The sequence below is a fragment of the Mirounga angustirostris genome, unplaced genomic scaffold (genome assembly GCF_029215605.1).
Source record: "Mirounga angustirostris isolate CCGP_5_RB_7025 unplaced genomic scaffold, mMirAng1.0.hap1 SCAF_3, whole genome shotgun sequence".
Taxonomy (NCBI): Eukaryota; Metazoa; Chordata; class Mammalia; order Carnivora; family Phocidae; genus Mirounga; species Mirounga angustirostris.
This window is the reverse complement of record NW_026991711.1, coordinates 143056717-143077284: the sequence shown is the minus strand read 5'-3', so window position 1 is coordinate 143077284 and position 20568 is coordinate 143056717. Positions and strand designations below refer to the sequence as shown.

The 20568-nt window shown below is 37.8% G+C and overlaps 1 protein-coding gene across 4 annotated transcripts in view; it reads left to right on the top strand.

The window, feature by feature from the left end:
* The first annotated feature begins 1941 nt into the window (after nucleotides 1-1941).
* CWC22 (CWC22 spliceosome associated protein homolog) overlaps nucleotides 1942-20568 on the top strand; it is a 65275-nt gene continuing 46648 nt past the window's right edge. The window contains exons 1-3 of one of the 4 annotated variants that reach the window (XM_054506109.2): nucleotides 1943-2184; nucleotides 3257-3350; nucleotides 18065-18204. In XM_054506109.2, coding sequence (XP_054362084.2) covers nucleotides 18178-18204 — 27 coding nt within the window. In that variant the 5' untranslated portion in view covers nucleotides 1943-2184; nucleotides 3257-3350; nucleotides 18065-18177. Of the gene's footprint in view, nucleotides 2185-2627; nucleotides 3351-18064; nucleotides 18205-20568 lie in introns of those variants that run through there. The other 3 variants (XM_064586784.1, XM_045868420.3, XM_045868421.3) reach the window with 3 other exon arrangements.

Genomic DNA, 20568 nt, shown 5'->3' with positions numbered 1-20568 from the left:
ATCAGCAGGAGAATGTAGTCTTGATGTTACATAACAGGAACAGGTAAGAAAATGTGTGGCACTCAGGTGATCCACTTGGGCATCTCTTTGTGCTACCTTGCCCAATAGTGACTATAAATGGGCAAGTGCAGCAACACCTACATGAGAAGACAATTATTACTAGGGGCTCAAGTTTCTCAGGAACTAGGGTTTTCACACCACCAGTTTAACCACTCAGACCAGCAGAAGTGGTAGCTGAGAGGGAGAGGAATTTAGAATGAATAGTGGGAGAGAAAGGTTCAGCTGTGGCCCAAGACCAACTGCAAAGATGGGTACTGTAGTTTGTTCCACTAACTTTTGTAAGTTTCTCTTCAGGAAGAGAGGCCACTGGAACCCTGTAGGAATTACTCCCTGAATGTATATACAAAGTGGATCTAAATAGTGCAAGGGGTGGACTGTGACAGACGAAGAGATAATCTACTCAGATACATTTTCAAGAAAAGGCTCTTTGCTAGGAGTGTGGTTAGGAGACAACCTTCAACTGTTAACACTTCCAAGCACATTTCAGGTTTTGAATGGAGGCCACATTCTCCTTGAGGTGGCTCTAGCCAATGAGTGAGCAGGACTGTGTTACAAGGGCCAAGCCATTTTATCACAGTGTGGGACTCTTCACCTTTGCTCTGGAGTTACCCATGCCCCATCCAATTTCCTCCCTCTTCCTTTTACCATTTTACATTCCAAACCCTGTATCACAGTTTGCTTCCTGAAAGAAGCAAATTCCAAACGACAAACCTAGTCTTTTCCAGCTCCATTTAGCTCCCCTAGCTTCAATTCTAACTTTCCTATTTCTATTGATAATTGTAGAGGTGGTATTGTGCTTTTTTTTTTTTCAGATATGAATACAAATGTTTACCAGATTCATCCCCTGTGCCCTGTATTGGTACAATCGAAATCTAGTCTCTTAAATATTTAGAGACACCAAAATGTACTTTAACTATGGTCAAATATGTTAACTATAAAAAAAATAGATAATACTGTTATGTAGTAGGAATTATGTCACATACATCAAGTGTATCAGCTAATTCATTCTTAAAAGTATTCTATAAGGTAGGTATTAATTTTTTTCCCTAACAGAAAATGGGCACACAGTGTTGCCCCAGAAAAATCATCCAGGAGTACATCAATAGAAAGAGTTAAACATAAATAGGCCTGCTCCAGTAACTTTTTCTGTAATCGCTATACTCTTCTGCCTCAAAAAAAAAGGGGGGGGTCATTAGCATGAGTACTCTAAAATTCTAATAGAGAAAAATGTTTGGAGAAACCAGGCCTGGTGTATAGAAGGTTGGGGAACATATACAGTCGCTTTAAGAAAAGATAGTTTCCAAAACAGTAACCAGGAGTTGAACTTTTAGATTTTGTTACTATTGAAAAGTAAAGAAAACTGTTTCACTGATTACCTCTGATCTCTGGACAGTCGGCTATTTCCAAATTGGCCAGCCAGTCTCCTTATCCTCAGGATATCTTGCCAGCTGGTACCTTAAACTCAAACAGAGGCATCATCCTCTCTACAAAATTAGCTTCTCCTCATTACTTCATTTTGTTTGTGGTCCCATTCCCGTAGGCTTGAAATCTTGGAACTTTATAGGTACTTAACGCTTCTAACATTTTTGCTTATACAGATTCTTTATATAACTACTGAAAAAAGTCTGAAAAAGGCGTCTGCTCTTCCTAAGATTTTCACGGAAAAGTGACTAGAAAGGTCTATTTTTTGCCAACTGCCGAGAAGGCGCTTTAGAGTAAATTTTGCCAGAGCCCCATCACTACCAGGTTTCAGAGGAGCCTACTGGATGTCTCCGGCGCCTACCCAGAAGAACTACAATTCCCGTCGTACCTTGCGACCTTCTCAGCCTAAAAAATTACCATTGTTCACGTCATTTCCGCCCTCACAGGCGGCGGATACTGGACTTTGTAGTTTGAATTAACTTCCCTTTTGTCGCCGTCTTGGTAAAAGAAAATTAAAGCCAGACCCGCTGCTCTAAATTTGGTATTACGATAGGACATTTGAAGTAAATTAATAGGATAACGTTTTAAAGTGAATTTAGCGTCAGGTTTTTATGTATTTCACGTACCGCCTTCCTCGCACTGCCGGGTCGGGAAGGGGAAGTGACGCGCTTCCGGTGTAATGGCGGCGCGGTGTAGCTCCAGGTAATTACCGAACTCCGTAGACTCGCCTCAGGCAGCGAACCGGAGTGGGGGTGGCGGGTTGCCGGTCCGGGTGGGAATTGAAAGGGGACCAGGAGTGGGTCCCGGCTGGCTGGGACCGCCGTGGGCAGCGCCGGGTTGCGCGTGGCTCTCCTCGGGCGCCGGCCGGCCCGCGAGGCTGAGGTGTGAGAGCCGGTCGGGCGGAGGAGTCTGAGCGTGAACTCCGTCCCTGACTGCGCGGACGGACCCAGCTCCCTGGTGAGGCTCCTGGAGCGGTCTCGCCGTGGGGTCTTTGTTGCTGCAGTCTGGCGCGGCGCTGGGCCTCTTCTCCTGTCGGCACGGATCACTTAGAGCTTCTCCAGTCGTTTTGGGCTTCCTGAGGCCCCTTAATGTCCGGATTCCAGGCCGTGGGAGTGGGATTAATGAGCTGTAGTTAATTAGAAAGTAGCGGAAGTTCCACTCTTACGCCTCGTTCTAGCGTAATATACCTATGACAGCTTCTTTAAAATTTCATTAGTCGTTTCTTTTCCATCCATTTGCCCTGTAAATAAAGATGCTTTCTAGTGTTTACTCCTGGGGCTCTTCGTTCCTCATTAAGTGAGCTCTTTGTCCCCTTTTATCGTTGATCTACTTGCAATAAGGTGATACTCCCCAACTTGGGCCTCCAGTGTGTCCAACTATCCAGCTCCGGATCTTACAATACGCTTGTACATATCGGTCATAGTTAATTTCTCTGAGTCTAACTCCAGTAATCGCTTTACTTATTTTACCTTAATCCTCACGACTTTTTGAGATAGAGAAGGAAACGATTTGAGAAAGGTTATTCCAGATACAAGAAATAAGGGATTGAAAGGATGGTCAGAGTTCCCTTTACATTTTTAGGTGTCCCAAAGACTAGCAATAGCAGATAGAAAAGCAAGCAAATTTGGCCTTCAGAAAACTAGTTAACCTGCCTCCTTACCGTATTTAAGCTTGTTTTAGGATTGCCTGTGAACTTGGGGGTTAACCTCAATTATCGTCCTACTGTAGAAAAGCGAATTTAGATTTGGCATTAAAAGTGTGACTTTGTTCGCAGAACGTTGTGACAAGCAGCATCTGTAGGAGGAGGAGACCTACTTGTGTTGATGCTGGATGATGGACTAGTAAACCAAAGATTCGGCACTTACTAGGTCTGTCACTTGGGGCACGTTACCCATCATTTCTAGTCTCAGCTTCTTCACCTGAAAAATGTGAATGATAATAATATCCAACTTCGTGAGTTGTTTTGAGGATAAAGGAAAATGATGGATATAAGGCACTATGCACAGTGCCTGACATACAATGTTAGCTATTATTGTTACTGATGTGATATAGTTGATGAATTCTCTTGCCTCAGTTCTTTTCCTTTGGTTTTGAAGGTTGCCCTTCCACTTTTAAGTGCCCATGCCACTTTCATGGAGCATTTCCCACTTCATTTGGCTGGGGTCTGGTTTACTGTCCTCCCTGATGATTGCACATTGCCAGGTGATTTATTAACTTGTTGTACCTGAGACCATCTAAGAGAGCACACAATTATAATGTTGGTGCCCTAACTTAAACATTATTTTCTGTTTATTACCCACTTGTATCGAGACTGAATTTTGTACTACCTGGTATGTCCCTAACTTGGTATAAGTTAAGGCTGGCCTAGAGCTAGTTTAAAAGAGAGGTGGTTATTGGTAATATAGCTGATCCTGCTGATGACTCCATGGGCTTCCTTGTTGCATTTCTCTACCATCTAAATTTGAAAATTTTAGCATGGGAAGGTGATAAAACAAAAAGGCCTCTGGCATATTAGTTTCAGCAAACTTCTGGACTTACTAAACGTGTAGCCTAAATATTTTATCAGTGTATACATTTCCCAAGTGAATTTTGGAAGAGATAATTCATTGCCTACAACAGAGTGCAAATTTTCAAAGCATTTTCTTAAAAAATAACACATCAGGAGAGGAAGCGATGGATTAAAGCAAGCCTTTGCTATTTGTAGCCAAGTTAGTGAGTCTTTCCTCAGAGAACAGATACCAAAAGGATGGCATAAGCTGCCTTGGTCTGGAGACATTAGGACTCCTGTGATTAATTAATGGGAGCCAAATTATGCAAAGAGCCCAAATGTCCATTGAGTGATGAATGGATAAAGAAGATGTGGTGTATATATTATATTGTGGTATATATATATATTACTCATCCATCAAAAGGAATGAAATCTTGCCATTTGCAATGACCTGGATGGAGCTAGAGTGTATTGTGCTAAGCAAAATAAGTCAGTCAGAGAGGACTCCTGGGTGGCTCAGTCGGTTAAGCATCTGCCTTCGGCTCAGTTCATGATCCCAGGGTCCTGGGATTGAGTTCCATATCAGGCTCCTTGCTCAGCAGGAAGCCTGCTTCTCCTTCTGCCTCTCCCCCCCCTGCTCCTGCTCTCTCGCCCTCTGACAAATAAATAAATAAAATCTTTTTTTAAAAAAGAGAAAGACAAATACCATATGATTTCACTCATAATTGGAATTTAAAAAACAAAACAGATGAACACAGGAGAAGGAAGGGAAAAATAAAATCAGATAAAAACAGAGAGGGAGACAAACCATGAGAGACTTAACTACAGAAAAAAACAGTGTTGCTGGGGGGGAGGTGGACAGGGGGATGGGCTAAATAGGTGATGGGCATTAAGGAGGGCACTTGTGATGAGCACTGGGTGTTATATGTAAGTGAAGAATCACTAAATTCTACTCTTGACTAACTTGAATTTAAATAAAAACTTGAAAGATAAAAAATAAAATTCATCTTGGGGGAAAAAATAGAAGCTAATGGGAGGTAGAAACTCAGTGAAGATTCATATTTTTCTCCACTTTGGGCCTAATTCAGACGGACCAGGATAGACAGAGTTTAGCACTTCCGGGTGAAAGGTCACCCTGTGAGTCCTTTCCTCAATTTTATCAAGACAATTTTATTCTACATTTGGTGACAAGTGCCTCAGTAATGGAATATAGTGCTGTGTGTCTGGGGGCTACTTCATAGATTTCTCAGTGGAGGCCACCACTTCCAAGTTCTCTTTAAAAACCCGGGTTGTGGTTTACTAAATGGCTCTTTAATTAATAATCAGAAAGGCCACTTTCAAAGCTGTGCTGTGAGTGTTGGCAGAATATATTCAACCTATATACTTATTTAGGCAAGCAGAGGAACACATTTTTGGGGAGGGGGGAACAAAGTGGTATGAATGTTTGAAGGCATGAAGTATATTCAATAATTAGATGTGGTTTTGTAAGTTGAAGTAACTACACCTTCATGTTCAGATTTCCCCTTGGAATGCCTTTAAAGGAACTGGTATTCTTTTCATCTCAATAGGGAAGTTTATTCAGGCAGCTCTCCAGGTTAACATGGGAAGAAGACAAGGGATGACACTTGATAGTAGTGCTGTCTTGATGCAGTTGATGACAAACAGCTTGGGGGTTCCTAGAAGTCGGGGTTGATAAATGAGACAAGTCTGTTGTGATAGTCTTTGGTAAAACACCTGTCAAAATATCATTATAGGGAGTTCTTTGTAGGAAGAGATACAGATAATCATTAGAAGTCTACGTGCCCCCCCCCATTTAATTTTAGAATTGGAACCTATAAAGTGGCAAGCACTGTCCTAGGTTCTTGATATATGGTAGTGACCAAGAACCTCAAGAATCCAGTGGTCTCGTACAAGGTCTTTCATGCTTTAGCTTCTTGAATCTCATGTTCCATCTCATTTCTGCTCAATCTTCTGTATATACCCTGTACTCTGCTCAAACGGCTGAGAATCCCCTAAATTCTTTTATATCTGGAGTCTTTATACATGCTGATTTCATTGTCTGAATGACCTTTTTCTCCTTTCCATATGGGAAATTACCTTTCCCCCTCTTCTACTTGTTCTTCGGAATTCAGCTTCTAGAACCACTTCTTTCTGTATGCCCCAGGCCCACTTAGTTACACTTTCTCTTTTCCAGAAGTACTATGTCTATAACATTGCTACAGCACTTAGACTTTTCTTCTCTGCCTGAGGATAGGAACTTTCATCTCTCAGACATCAGTGCCTTGTGTGCAGCGTAATGTATGTATCACCTCACTATTCACAGACACTGCCTTTAATCTCTCTTCTTAATTTGTTTCCAAAGAATAGGGGATAAAGTAAAAAACCAGAAAGAAGAAGATTATGACCATACTTCTCTTTCTCTTAACCTTATACTTCCTTATTTTTTCTATAAGTGCTTTACTGTACAACTTCTTAATGTAATTATCAGTTTTGGCTCCATCCTCATCGTTTTTTTAGTTCTGTTTACCTGTTTGTGTTGTACAAAGTTTCTCAATTTTTTATGACCTCACAAAAGAGTCTCTTCTGCACAAATTCAAACTTTAACGCAAAATGAAAAAGGAAGCATTCAGTGGGTGATAAGAAGCACTAGAGCTATTTCTTTACTACAAGGCTGTTCCTTTACTATTAAGTGGTGAGGGTTATGGTATAGATTTGAAATTTAAGATTTTGTCTCTTCTTTGTGATGATGAAAATGGATGTAAATTTAGCTTAATCACTAGACCAAGAAAACCCATAATGATAATATTTGTTCAATGAATGAAGATGTTGGAGTTAATGAGGAAAGTTAAATCCTGTTGCCATGCAGTTGAATTATGAACCAAGGGGTATATGGGCAAGATGAGGTGGGCTTAGGAGGATGTAAATACAAGTGATTGAGGGTGCAGTAGTAGCAGAGATCTCCCTTAGTTCAGTAATTAGAGGAGTGCTACTGAACAACAATCATATGTAGAAACAGATTGTTAATAATTGAGCCATTGAGACAGAATTTCCATTTTAAAAACTTAGAAGGTAACTTGGAAAGCATGAAATAATTTTGAATATATTGTGGTGGGATGTGCTTTTAATTTAAGGACTAGGCTTCCCTATGGATAGCTTTGCAGATATTTAAAGGTACCTTCTGTCCTGTATGGGTGGAATACAATGAAACCTGACCAACTAGACATATACATAAGTAATTAATATTTTAGAGGCAAGTTGGAAAAGTTCTTATAACCTAGACATAAAGAAGACCTTGGGGGAATCTTATTAGAAAGGTCAAAAAAATTTTTGCCTTCCTCTAAAATGAAATTAAGGTTGTCTGATTATGGAAACTTTCAAAACTGAGCCTTCCCCCTACCTTCTTCTGTACACAATGGCAGAGAGAATAAGGAGAGGGAGTAGATTTGATTCTATGTCCTATTTATAAACTTGAAGGTAGAATTATTAGGATTTGGTGACTAATTGGGAGGAAGGAAAAGGGAATTGTCACTTAGTTGGGTTGTAGGTAATATCTTAGAGGAAGAGGGGGTTTGAGGAGAGGAGGAAATGATGAGTACCAGTTTGGACTTCCCTATTTCTGAGGGCCTTTGGGGCATCCACAGGGATTTTTTTCTATAGACATTTGGACATAAAGATTTGGAACTCTGTAGAGAAGATGAGGCTGAAGTAAAAGTCATTCTTGTAAATGTTAGTTGAAAGTGTGAGGGTATAGATGGTCTTCCAGAGAGAATATGGAGAAAGAAGAGATAAAGACTATTCATTTGTTCATTTAACAAATATGTTTTGAGGGCTTTCTCTGTTGGGAGAATAGCAATGAACAAAACAGACAAAATGCATAAGCAAAGATTAAGGATAGTAAATGTTAGAGGGGTGGACAGGAGAAGAGAGACAAGGAAAACCAGGTAAACATGGTGTCCCTATAAGTTGAGATTCGAGAACTTCAAGAAGAGGGATTTAGCAGTACCAATTGGTAGACCAGTGGCAGGTAAAAGAAGGAAGTGGCCCCTGGATTTAGCAACAAGGAAGTCATTGTGTAACTTTAATAAGTACTGTGGAGTAGTGGGAGTAGAAAACCAAACTGTGGAGTGTAAGAGGGGTTAATGGAAGGTTAAGAATTGTAGGCATCAAGTGTAGACTCATCTATCAAAATAAGTGTTAATAAAAACTTGGCTATGTAAGGAAAGAGAATGGAACTTGAGAGGGAACAGGATAAAGGGAATTTACCCCATAAATGTCATAATTTATGTTCAAGTGAATCAGTAAAGAAGTTCAGTATGTAGAATTTTTCTTGAAAACCAACTAAATTGGAAATCAATACTATGAATCAAGAAAAAGTTGATAGAAATTTTGAAACAAAAAAATTGACAAATTGCTGCTCTTAAAGAACCTACATTCTGGTGAAAAGGAGCACATTAGAGAATCTTCCTATGTACCAACAAAAGAATTTTTTTTTTTTTAAATAAGTAGCGTACTGAAATGATCATATCACCTTTCATTTTATTTGGTTAAGTACAGACCCTTATGGCCCAGCTTCATGATATGGGAAATGAATGAAGGATAATAACTCCTCTCAGTTTATGAGTAATTTTTAGTATGGCTATTGATATCACTGAGTTCATTAAAATGTTAAGAACTTTTAGATTTTGTCATTTTTTTTTACTCATCTGAGTCTCACTGTCTTAAGATGTCCCCAAATTGGGCTGTCTCCCCTACACAGAGTCAGAAACTAATCAAAATCTTTTATATTTTGTTCATTCCTATACAAACAGTAATTCAGGTACTATCTGCACAATTTTCATCCCTGTACTTGAACATGGGAATCTTCAGTCATTCAAATGGTTCTAAGTCAAAGAGCACGCCTGATGTATGCATTGACTAAGAAGCAAACAGCAGGGAGTACAGGTCTCCAATTCTTTATTTGTAATTCTTGGAGCCAGAACTGTTTGACATTCAGAATTTTTCAGATTTTAAAGAAATACAGTGCATATATACTTATGAAGTAATCACTCTTTTGGGATCCAGGGTAACATCTTCTAATCAAACACGTTAATATTTCTGCAGCGCATCAAATTAAGTCACCTTAAGTCTCAGATTGGTGCCAAATGAGTTTCCCACGAGCTTAAGAAAAATCTTTGGAAGTTGTGCTGAGCAAAGCATAATGTATAGAGTTGTCAAATCCCTATGTTGTACACCTGAAACTAGTATAACATTGTGTGTCAACTATACTTCTATTTAAAAAAAAAAAAAAAAGGTAAAGAAAAACCTTTGTGTTTTCAGAGCTTTTCAGATTTCATAATTGCAGATAAGGGATTGTTACCTGTACCTGGTGACTTTTTCTCAAAATGATAGTAATGTTTGGGTGCTTTTATTTTCTTGAAATTGTAAAACTATGCTGAAATCAAATTATAACATCATTTTTCCTTATGTGACATATTATGGGGCATATTTCTCACTAATATGTGCACATTTTTAAAAATAGCAAGGAAAAAAGTAGGCAAGCTGTTTTCTTAAAAGATTTTTCCTTCAATACAGATATATAAAGGCCATAGCAATCTTGTCATAGTTACGACATATATAAGTTAAGAAATGTGGCCCATCTGTTTTTCATATCTGTTCCCTGAGAAGGAAGATCACCATGTGGAAGGGCCAACTGCTTGGGTCCTGTTTGGGGATTTTCTTGAGGATCCCATTACCACCTCCTTGCCCCCATTCAGTTTTGCATTTAGAACATATTTAAACTAGTTTTTCTTTTGAATATTGTTTAATATTATCATTTTCCCTGTTGAACAACTAAGTTGTTTTTTTTTTTAATTCTGTTACAATGGTTGAAGTTTGCCAGGTGTGCTGCTATGTAGAATGCAGAAGAGCAAACTAAAGGGAATCTACTTTGTTGATTCCCTTTTAATTTTTGATAGTAAGTTACGGCAAGTTCCTTTAACATTGGTTGAGGACACCTAAGGGAAAATGGTAGGAGTACTCAACCAAAGTCATTGAGTATGTTTTCATCTTCTGAATTTTTGTGATAATTGCAGAATGTACAATTTGATAGTTTCCAGTTAACAGCCTAAAGTGCATCATACAAATGTTATTATTTTGCTTTCTGATGCTTGCTGAAACTGATAGGAAAATTATTTTTAAACTATATCTCCTTATTATAAAATACCCTCCTTGTTCAGGGGAGCAGGTGTGGTTTTGCTGAGTTGCTTTCTTGTGACAGGAGAGAGAAATTTAATAATTCATCATAAAATCCACACAGTGATACTAAGAAGAGCAGCGAGAGCTATAAACTCTAGATAAATTGCTCTCATTGCAGGAATTTCCAATTAGTCTAAGTATCAAGCATGCACATGTTGAACTGTCAGAATTTCCCTATGGGCATATTCTGTATAAATCTGGACGATGATAGGACTTTATGCATTTTTTGTTAGAACTGTAGTAGCAGTCTACTTTATAATATTGTCAATTTCACAGTTAGTTTTGAGACACAGAAATCTAACAGATTGTGTTTGATTGCCAGAAAATTATTTGGTGATGAAGGTTGAAGGATAGAAAGGGAAAGATAATACACACTGATCAGAAAGAAAACTCACTAAGTTTAGATAAATAAGGTAATTTGAAGTAAAATACACAGAAAATTGCTGTGTGTATGTATGTGTAGATAAGTTGAGAAGAGAAACCAGGCTTCAGAACCAAGAAGGATATCCAAGGAAAATGTTAAATTTTGCATAATAGAGTTAAGTGACTTATTTGCTTATAGAGTGAATTCTAGCTATGCTGATTAAATAAAGGGAACCTTTAAAATATTATTTTGCATGTTTAAAAAGATGTAGGTAGGGCCTCATATCAACACCTTTGCTATCTGGAACTTTGGAAGAATGGATCAGTTTAGGATAGGAAGATTTTCTGAATAGTAGAGACTATATCTGTTTACATTTTATAGTTTACTAATTTGGTATCAATATATTAATGTTATCATTTTCATTGGGATGCAGTATCATTTTCATTGGGTTTTGGCATCAGAAAAATCTTTTGATTTTAGCTCTGCCATTTACTAGCTATAATTTACTTGGACACATTGCTTCAACTCTTTGAACCTCAGTTCTCCCATTGAAAAAGAAGGTTAAAAAAATAAAGCAAGGTAATTATGAGGATTGAATAAGAAGATATAAATGAAATGCTTAGTGTTGTATCTTTGTGGCTGCGCTAATTTATCATTCTTTATTGTTGCTGTTACTATCTTAATTTAAATTACACATTTCAGACTTCTAAAACGGGAAATATATGTAGTTAATTGGTTAATCTTTGGATATCTCAGGAACCTCATTGTAATGTGCTATAGACTCTATTAGTGTCAATGGTAAATTAGTTTGTTGAAGAGCTACTGGTACATTGACGGTTCTCCTATTGGCTGGTTTTGAACAGTAATGTTGAACATTCACCACTGCACATCAGCTTTGGGACACTCACCATTATATTATTTTAAAATGACTTCTATATCAATGGAAAACATGTTTATATAGTTGACGAAAATACTTAAAAAATTTTTTTAAGATTTAGAGAGTACTCACGCATGAGAGTGGGGGAGGGGCAGAGGGAGAGACTCTTCAAGCCAGACACTCCCTGAGCAGGGAGCCTCCATCTCACAACCTGAGCCAAAACCAAGAGCCATGTGCTTAACTGACTGAGCCACCCAGGCGCTCCAGAAATTACTTTTTAAAAGTTTGTGTATTATTGGCATTAGAGCTGAAAGTATCTCCATTATCAACTTGGGCACAGTATTTAGGCAACAGGTGATTTTGAAATGAGTCTTATTTCAGGTACATACTAAGATAAGTTTTCTTGAATAGAAAATATGTAATAAGGATTGAAGTAATTCCAGGAGTCCATATCCCACCCTATCTTATTATTCCCCAAAAAACCATGATGTGAATATGCTAATAATATCAGCAGGTTCACAGTCGAACTAGATTAGAAAATGTTCTCTTCCAATAATTCATCCTTTTTGCAGAAATAAGAACTTCAGCCCACCTCCATTTTAGAAGGAAAGTTGGGTAGAGTTTATTAGTCAATTGAATTTGTACTGAATTCAAGTTAGTAACATGGGTTCTACTATATAAATACATCCCATTTTAGAGAAGGGAAATTGTTCAACTCAGGATCTAAACAAGGGCCGCACATTACATTGAATCTGTTAAATCACTTTTATTCTATAATAACTATCCTGCTTTTTTACTTTTTTTCTTCTTTTGTCCCCGTGGCATTGAATTATTTGAGAAATAGGGTCATTTGTCATATATGTTAAAGCCCACCAGTGAGTAATCACCAATATCATATCTAATTAGTAATCAAAGTCAAGTTTATTAATTTGCTGCAGCAAGGGAGACAACATACTCTGAGGGGCCATGGGGTATCTCATTAAGAGGGTTTAAGAAGGGTACTTACAGACTTTGTGAGAGTAGGGGTAGTTATCAGATGGTCTTGGCAGGGATTAAGCAGAAATTGTAAACTAGTGAGTTGCTAGAGCAGTAGATGGTCATACCTTTAGAACACACAGGTCCTTGCAGACATAATTTTGTGGTCTTACTTTGGAACAGATGGGTCTAAAGTAACTAGAAATAAGAATTTGACCTTAGCTAATCCAGGATAAGTATATCGTGACTTAAACTGGCATGATATTTCTGTTTTGCAAATTAGTGGAATCCATTTTACAAGTAGTAAGGTTTATATTTCATTTGTCAGTTCTCTCTTCATAGCTGTCATCGGGGTTATTTTTTAATTCTATTAGTACCCCTGGTTACTCAGCCTAAGCTGCAGAATAGACCATTATCTTCTGGGAATGCGATCAGTCCATATCTACACTGTTGTTCAGTGGGTCATGATTGTATCAAGTTTGTGATTGTCATAATATCTCTAGGACCAGATTTTCTTGCTGTTTATGTTAAATGATCAATGGCGTCATGGTGGCTGCACTGCATTTAAGACTCTAGAGATCCCACATTGGTGACTGCAACATAGACAAACTCTAGGACCAGGATTATTATATTATCCCTTATTTCCCATAATCTGAACCTTTCTTAGAAAATAACCAAGTGACTTTTCCTGTAAATTGGGTATGAGTTATTTTGCTTTGTCAGTATCTGAAGAATTAACACCATATCTAGAGATTGTCAAGGACAAGGATCTTGAAGTACCATGATTAAAAGGCCTAAATGTCTAGTAATCATTTAGAAGTATGCTGTCCAATATGTGTAAACTTTGATTTTCTCAAATCCACTAGGCGCATTTTAAGTGCTCAATAGCCACATGTGGCCAGTAGCTGTTGTGTTAATGAAGTAGCTACTGACGGTGCAGAATATGAACCTTTCCATCAATGCAGAAAGTTCCATTATACAGATTTAGAAGCATCAACCAGGAGAGGGAAAAAATAAATAACTAAGAGGATAAAAAACAAAAATATGCAAAGAAGTAGCATTTCTAGCATCAGGGGAAGGAGAGCCTTATTCTGATAGCCTTGAACAGAAGCAGTTTTCAATGATTTCTGCTTCTGGACCCAAAAAGTCCTGGAAATCAGTCACAGGTGATGTGTGGTGGTGATCATGGCAGCAGTATCCATCAGGTTATTTCCTGTAAATTAATGAACAGTACTGAGTAGAGTCTTTCACACAGATTTCTTTTGATGTTCCTTCTGTACAATTCAATTCTTTAATTGTTTATAGAAGGAGTGTTTAGTTGAAAGTAGGGAAGCAGAAACTCCTGTGGACAGTGACTCTGATTAATTTATATGATAATATTAGAATAGAAGGGAGTGGAATCCTCCATGGAGGTATAATATAGTATCAATTTTATAAGGACTTAGTCACTGATTATCCTGGATGTAAGAACAAATTAAGGACACTGACAACTCTCTAGGCTTTTAATTTTTCCCTAAAGTATATTCCAGATCTCATTAATTAGCATATTTAAACCTATAGGCAAAAATTTTTTTACAAAAGTTATTTCAGTCCTTGTATATGAATATATATGAAATTTGTATCTAGTTTACCTAGGGAGGCAGTTGATGTAGGTTTTTCTCAATTTTTCATGTCTTACATTCATTTTAAGAATAATAAAAGCATTTTATAAACATATTTTGTCATCTGGATGACTCCATTTCACTGCTTAAAATTGTGCTTGTGCCCACGTTGCAGTAGGTAATGTTAATTATTACAGCATTTATGTTTGTTTTTTTGTTTTGTTTTGTTTTTTTTAAAAGATTTTATTTATTTATTTGACAGAGAGAGACACAGCGAGAGAGGGAACACAAGCAGGGGGAGTGGGAGAGGGAGAAGCAGGCTCCCCGCAGAGCAGGGAGCCCGATGCGGGACTCGATCCCAGGACCCTGGGATCATGACCTGAGCTGAAGGCAGTCACTTAACCAACTGAGCCACCCAGGCGCCCTCGGCATTTATGTTAACCTCCCAATGAGCCTGTGCTGTGGCAGTCATTACATAAGCAGTGAGGATTTTCTCCCTATGAATTGTGCCCAGAATTTCTCAGATTTAAGAATCACTGATATTGATATTCTTTTGCATGCATATATACGCTTCTTACCAGTGAGTTAGTATGGATTAATACATTTGGAATACAATTTGGAATGTATGTGTCCCTTTCCAAATGACTTATGACTACTTACTTCACTATAAAGGAGGTAGGCTATGAAGTCTCCGTATTTTATCTAAGTAGTTCATGGTTTACAACAAACTGAGAACCAAGATTTCTCATCCAAAATCAGAAAGCTGAGGAAACCTGGGGAAATACCTTGGGGATGCTTTCATAGAACCAGCATGCCTAGGCCTCCCCATTGCCCCCTGCCACACACACACACACCTGATGTAGTAAGTCAGGTGGGCCCCCATATAGGTACTAGTACTTCTATTATACAATATTCATAATTTAATATAACATAATGACTTAGGAAACCAGCTTTACATCAAATAATGATTTGAAACTTGCATGTAAAAAAAAAAAGCCCAACAAGCCACTTTGCTTGAGCAGCTTAGTGCTTTGCTTATCAATATAAATTTACTTTTTGTAACTAGGATATAAGCTCCATGTGGGCAGGGGATTTTGTTATGATTGTTCACTGCTGTCTACCCACTACCTAGAAAGATGCCTGGCAAAATAATAGAAGTATAGTAAATATTATTTGTTGTTGAATGAGTGTATATGTAAATAATACTGTGTGATAAAGGTGATAAGGATTTGTTAGAAATGATATGCAGGTTGTGCTGGTAGGGGTAAAAAAAATAACCATTACCTTTAGGCAAAAGTTAATTGAGTAAAATTTTGAATTTTATGGCTCTATACATTTATAGCCATAAAAACAGGACCTTTGAAAATAGTCATGTAAAAAAAGAAGAGTCATGTGATTTGTAGATTATGGCACAAAGTCAGCTTGTTGAGAAGACATGTGGGGCCTAAAACCCATCCAAGACAAGATCTGTGCCTTCAGGGTTGCATCCATCTGAGGGGAGGGAGAACTTAGCTTCTCTTTGTTAGACATGTTTGTCCATTAATATTTGATATAATTAGCAGTTAGATTAAGTCTGCCATCTTTTTTTTTATTTGTCCCTCCTGTTTTTTGTTCCTTCGTTCTTTCTATCCTGTCCTTCTAAATTATTTAAATATCTTTTTAAATTCCATTTTAATTTATTTACAGACTTTTTAGCTATATTTTTTACATTACTTTTTTAGTCATTGCTCTAGGGAACACAATATATATCCTTAACTTTCCACAAGTTTCTTAGAGTTGATATTACTACCACTTCACAAAAAATAGAAACCCTAGAACATGTAGGTCTGTTTTACCTCCTCCTCCTATATGCTACATATCACATATACCCCATCTACATACACTATAACCCCTCAAGATGTTAATTTTTGCTTTAAGTAGACCAATGTATTTTAAGTGAAGGAAAAAGTAGCCTTTTATACTTCCTGAGAAAGTTACCCGTTTCCAGTGTTCTTCATTCCTTTTTCAAGTCTCCATCTGGTATCACTTCCCTACAGCCTGAGAACTCTAGCATTTTTGTAGTACAGGTCTGCTAGTGATACATTCTCTTACTCTTCATTTTCTTTGGTTTGTTTTAATTAGTAAATGTCTTTATTTTCATTCTTAAGATTTATTTTTGCTGGAATTCTGGGTTAGCAGTTTTTTATCTTTCAGCACTTTTAAGATTGTCTTCTGGTCTCCTTAGTTTCTGATGAGAAGTCAGCAGTAATTTGAACGGTTATTTCCCTGTATGTACAATGTATTGTTTTTCCCCTTTTGCTGCTCTCAGGATTTTCCCTTTATCTTTGATTTTCAGCAATTTGACTGTTGACCGTTATCTATGACTATGTGCATAGACGTGGTTTTCTTTGTATTTGTCCTACCTAGGATTCCTTGAGCTTCATGAATCTGTAAATTTATGCTTTTTGCCAAATATTGGAGAAATTTGGCTATTTCTTGAAATTTTTTTTATTGCATTTTTTCTGTCTTCCCTTCTTGGACTTTGATTACACAGATATTAGGTCCTTTGATATTGTCCCACATGTCCCTGATAATTGTTCATTAATTTTTTTTGTCTGTTTTTAGATTGGTTAATTTCTTTTGATCTTACTTCACATTCATTGAGTTTCTTTAATCTCCATTTTGCTTTAAGTCTAACCAGTGAATTTTTCACTTCATATATTCTTCAGTTCTAGAAATTCAGTTTGGTTCTGTTTTCTTTTTCTTTTTGTTTCCTTTTGTTTTGTTTTTGCTGAACTTTCCTGTTTTTATTCCTTGCAAGCATGTTTTCCTTTGCACATTTGAATAAGCTTTAAAAACCTTATATTGCCAATTCCAACATCTGGGTCATCTCAGTGTTGGTCTCCTTTGATTGTCTTTTTTCTTAAGCTTGGACCACAGTTTTCTGATAAGTTATTTTTAATTGTATCCTGGACATTGTTACTGTTATGTTCTTAAGACTGTAGATTCTGTTACATTCCTCTGAGGAGTGGTGACTTTTTAGGCAATTAACTTGATTAGACTTAAATTGTAAGTTCTCTTAGGTGGCTGTTCATATCACAGTTCACTTCTTTGATCCTTAGCAGTACTCTGTTTTGTACATGTGTTGATTCAGAGGTGGTCAGAGATTTGGGCACAGGGGGCTCCTCTCCTCTGGCTCTCTCCCTGCTGGGAGTCCCCTAGAGTCATGTTAGTCTAACTGCAGCTACAAATACAGAAGTGGTAATGTGCTTTACATTGCAATTATCTTTTATAGATTAAGTTTATAAATAATCTCATATATTCATATAATGCGCTTTTAAGAACTTTGATGCCATGTTAACCACTGTAATAGAAACTTTTCTTGACCTAGTGATTTGGGTACTTCCCTATCTGCATTAAATGATAGTAGCTCTATGTCACTTTATAGTGTCAAGATTATTTGCATATATCTGAAGTCATGTGCCTTTGACAGATTATGTTAAAATTTAATTATTTTAATTTAACACCTTATTTTTTACGCAGAGCATATTTATTTCTGAGTGATCATTATTATAAGAACATTGGATAATTCATTCTTAGTTTATATAGAAACATGGGATATTTTACATTCAGTTTATATAGACTTTATTTTATATAATTATTTCTTCTGTTCACTCGCTTTTTATAATATCACAGTACTGTTTTATGATGTATGTTTAGGTGTCCCTCACTGAAAACAATTTGAATAAAGTTATCTGACATCAGTTATTAAATTAATTTTTGTTCCTCTCAGTCATTAGACTAAAATACCTTATGGTGCTTAATAAGCCCTTATTATTTGCTCTCTTATTCAGAGTCTTTTCTATGAATGTGTTCTTTTTATACATTGTTATGTGGAACTGTTTAAGGGATTTTTGAATTTTTATTTAATTATTGATTATATATCTGTGCCTACTGATTAAGAAAAATAAGACGGTCAAATGTTCATTGTGTGTAAATAATGTGTTGTTATTGCACATACATTTTATCAGTGTTAACAGAGCTTTCTTTGATATATCTTTCAGGTGACATTTGCATACAGAAAAAGCAAACTGTCAAGGAATTCATACGATTTGGTACCTGTTATTTGGACCAACTTAAGGAGTCTTTAATTTATCAGATCAACTGGCAACAGAAAATGAAAAGTAGTGTGGCACAGATAAAAGTAAGTGTTTGAAATTTATAGTGAAGAACATAAACTTGTACCTGTCTTTTAATCAAAAAATGCATTTATACAATTAGGACATTAGAACCAGACAGTAGAGTGGCATCATACACATATCTAACTTACACAATTTCAAGTGTTAGCTACGTGATCAGATAGAAGCAATAGTGTGCAAGAGGGCAAGTGAGAGAACGTGCAAGATGTATGTATGTGTGTCCATGTACATGTATGCGCATATGTGTATCATTGCCTGCCCAAATCAAGAAAGTGCATGTGAGTGAGCATACGCAAAAGAAGAATAATTAACAGGACAGGGAATTCCACCATTCTTCTTAAAGAGCATACTTCCCTGAATGAGCATGAAGTGGAAGACAGGCATCTCCTTCCTCGGTTTTTTGTTTGCTTTTTTTTAAGATTTTATTTTATTTATTTGAGAGAGAGAAAGAGAGCACAAGAGGGGGTAGGGTCAGAGGAAGAAGCAGACTTCCCGCTGAGCAGGGAGCCCGATGCGGGACTCGATCCCAGGACTCTGGGATCATGACCTGAGCTGAAGGCAGTCGCTTAACCAACTGAGCCACCCAGGTGCCCTCTCCTTCCTCAGTTAATCATAGTTCCTGCATGTCTATCTACAAGGGAGCCATTTATTGCATTTCATGTGCATAAACAAGCTCTTTATTCTGTGCTGTCCTTTAGACATTATACACTCATTTATTCAACAAATATTCACTGAATTCTTAACTATGTCCCAATGACCGTTCTAAGCACTTTAGGTAAAATGATGAACAAAATAGAAATCTGTGGTCTCATGGAGTTTTCATTCTAGTGGGGGAAGACAGAAAATAAATTATAAACTTAATCCATAAGTAAATGGTGTGGGATAGTGTTCTTAAGAGCTAGACTTGTGCTATAGACAAAAGAAGTAGGGTAAAGTTGATCATTAGCATTGGGGGTTGCAATTTTTGATAGGGACGGCCCACTGAAAAGGTAGCCATTTGAGCAGAAACTTGAAGGATATGAGGAAGTTGGCCATGCAAATACCTGGGAAAAGAGTATGCCAGGCAGATGGAACAGCAAGTATAAAGCAAAGAGTCTAGTGTGGCTGAGGCAGGTTATAAGAAAGGGAGAATAGTAGATGCAGTCAGAGCAGTAATAGGGACCAGTAACTCCGTCGACTCTCAGAACTGTTCCTCTGCTTGTCAGTGGACTTAGCAGGAGAGCAAACCATTCCACTTCTTTTCAGTTGCACAGATCTACAAGCAGATACATCACTCCTTGGGTCTTGGAGTAAAGGGGAAGGTATTTTTATTCAATTACAGATCTAGGCCCTGCTCCCTTCCTCTCTCCTCCACCAATTCTGCACCCCTAAACCTCCTTTTTTAAAGAGAACCAGTGGATTGAGCTTAACAGTAGATACCAGGTAGTAGGCCTGGTGCCTGGTAAGTGTTTAATAAACTGAACTGATAGACTTACAGACTGAGGCAGGCTCTGCTGCCATCTTTTCTAAATTTTGTCGAGTATGATACTATCGAGTATAAGGCTTGGTAGACACCCAGCCCATGCTTCATATCTCTTTTGGTGGGAGCTCACTGTCTCAAGCAAGAGAGGTCAGTAGATACTTTCATATATTGTTCTGAAATCTGCCTCTTTGGACTTGTACTCATTGGTCCAGTGGCACTTACGCAGTTAATTAATTGTGGGCCTAGTAGGTGGCAGACTGTGCTAAAAGCTGAGGATAAAGAAAGAGGAGACCCGGTGTGGAACTGGCTCTTGATTGAGCCATATTAGACGAGAGCACTCAGATTTAGCCGGATGCCTTTTACACAGAGGGAGATGTGTTTAGTCTTTTTAGAATCCTTGTCCTGCTCCTCTTACACTGTGCTTCTCCACCTTTACTTCCTGTGGTCCCCATGGGTCCTCAGTGGCACCCTCCCATCCTAGGAGTGGGTATCTTCAGTCAGCATGCCCTCCAAGCTTAATGGCTCAGCTGTCTCTGCCAGTTCGTAGCCTAGTCTGCCTCCCTTTCTCCATCCTGTTAGCCATAGGCAAGTCCACTAGCTGGGTGGGGCCCATTTTTCACCTCAGGTGAAGCTCACATCTTCCCCTTGATGTTCTGAGGACTCATCTGCTAGGTTCGGGAGGGTTCAGCTGAGGATCCCTTGTTTTTCCATTGAGCCTTGCTGCAGCTTCCTTAACTGTCAAGAACCAAGTTTCCTACTTGTTTCAGCCCTTCCTCTCCTTGCTCTTAAAAGACTGGTTCCTGAGCCTAATGTATGCTTGGACTCAGGCTCCCTGCTCCACTTACCTTCTCATACTGCTGTCTTTATATTGTTAGAGATAATAGGTAACCACATAGTATAAACATTT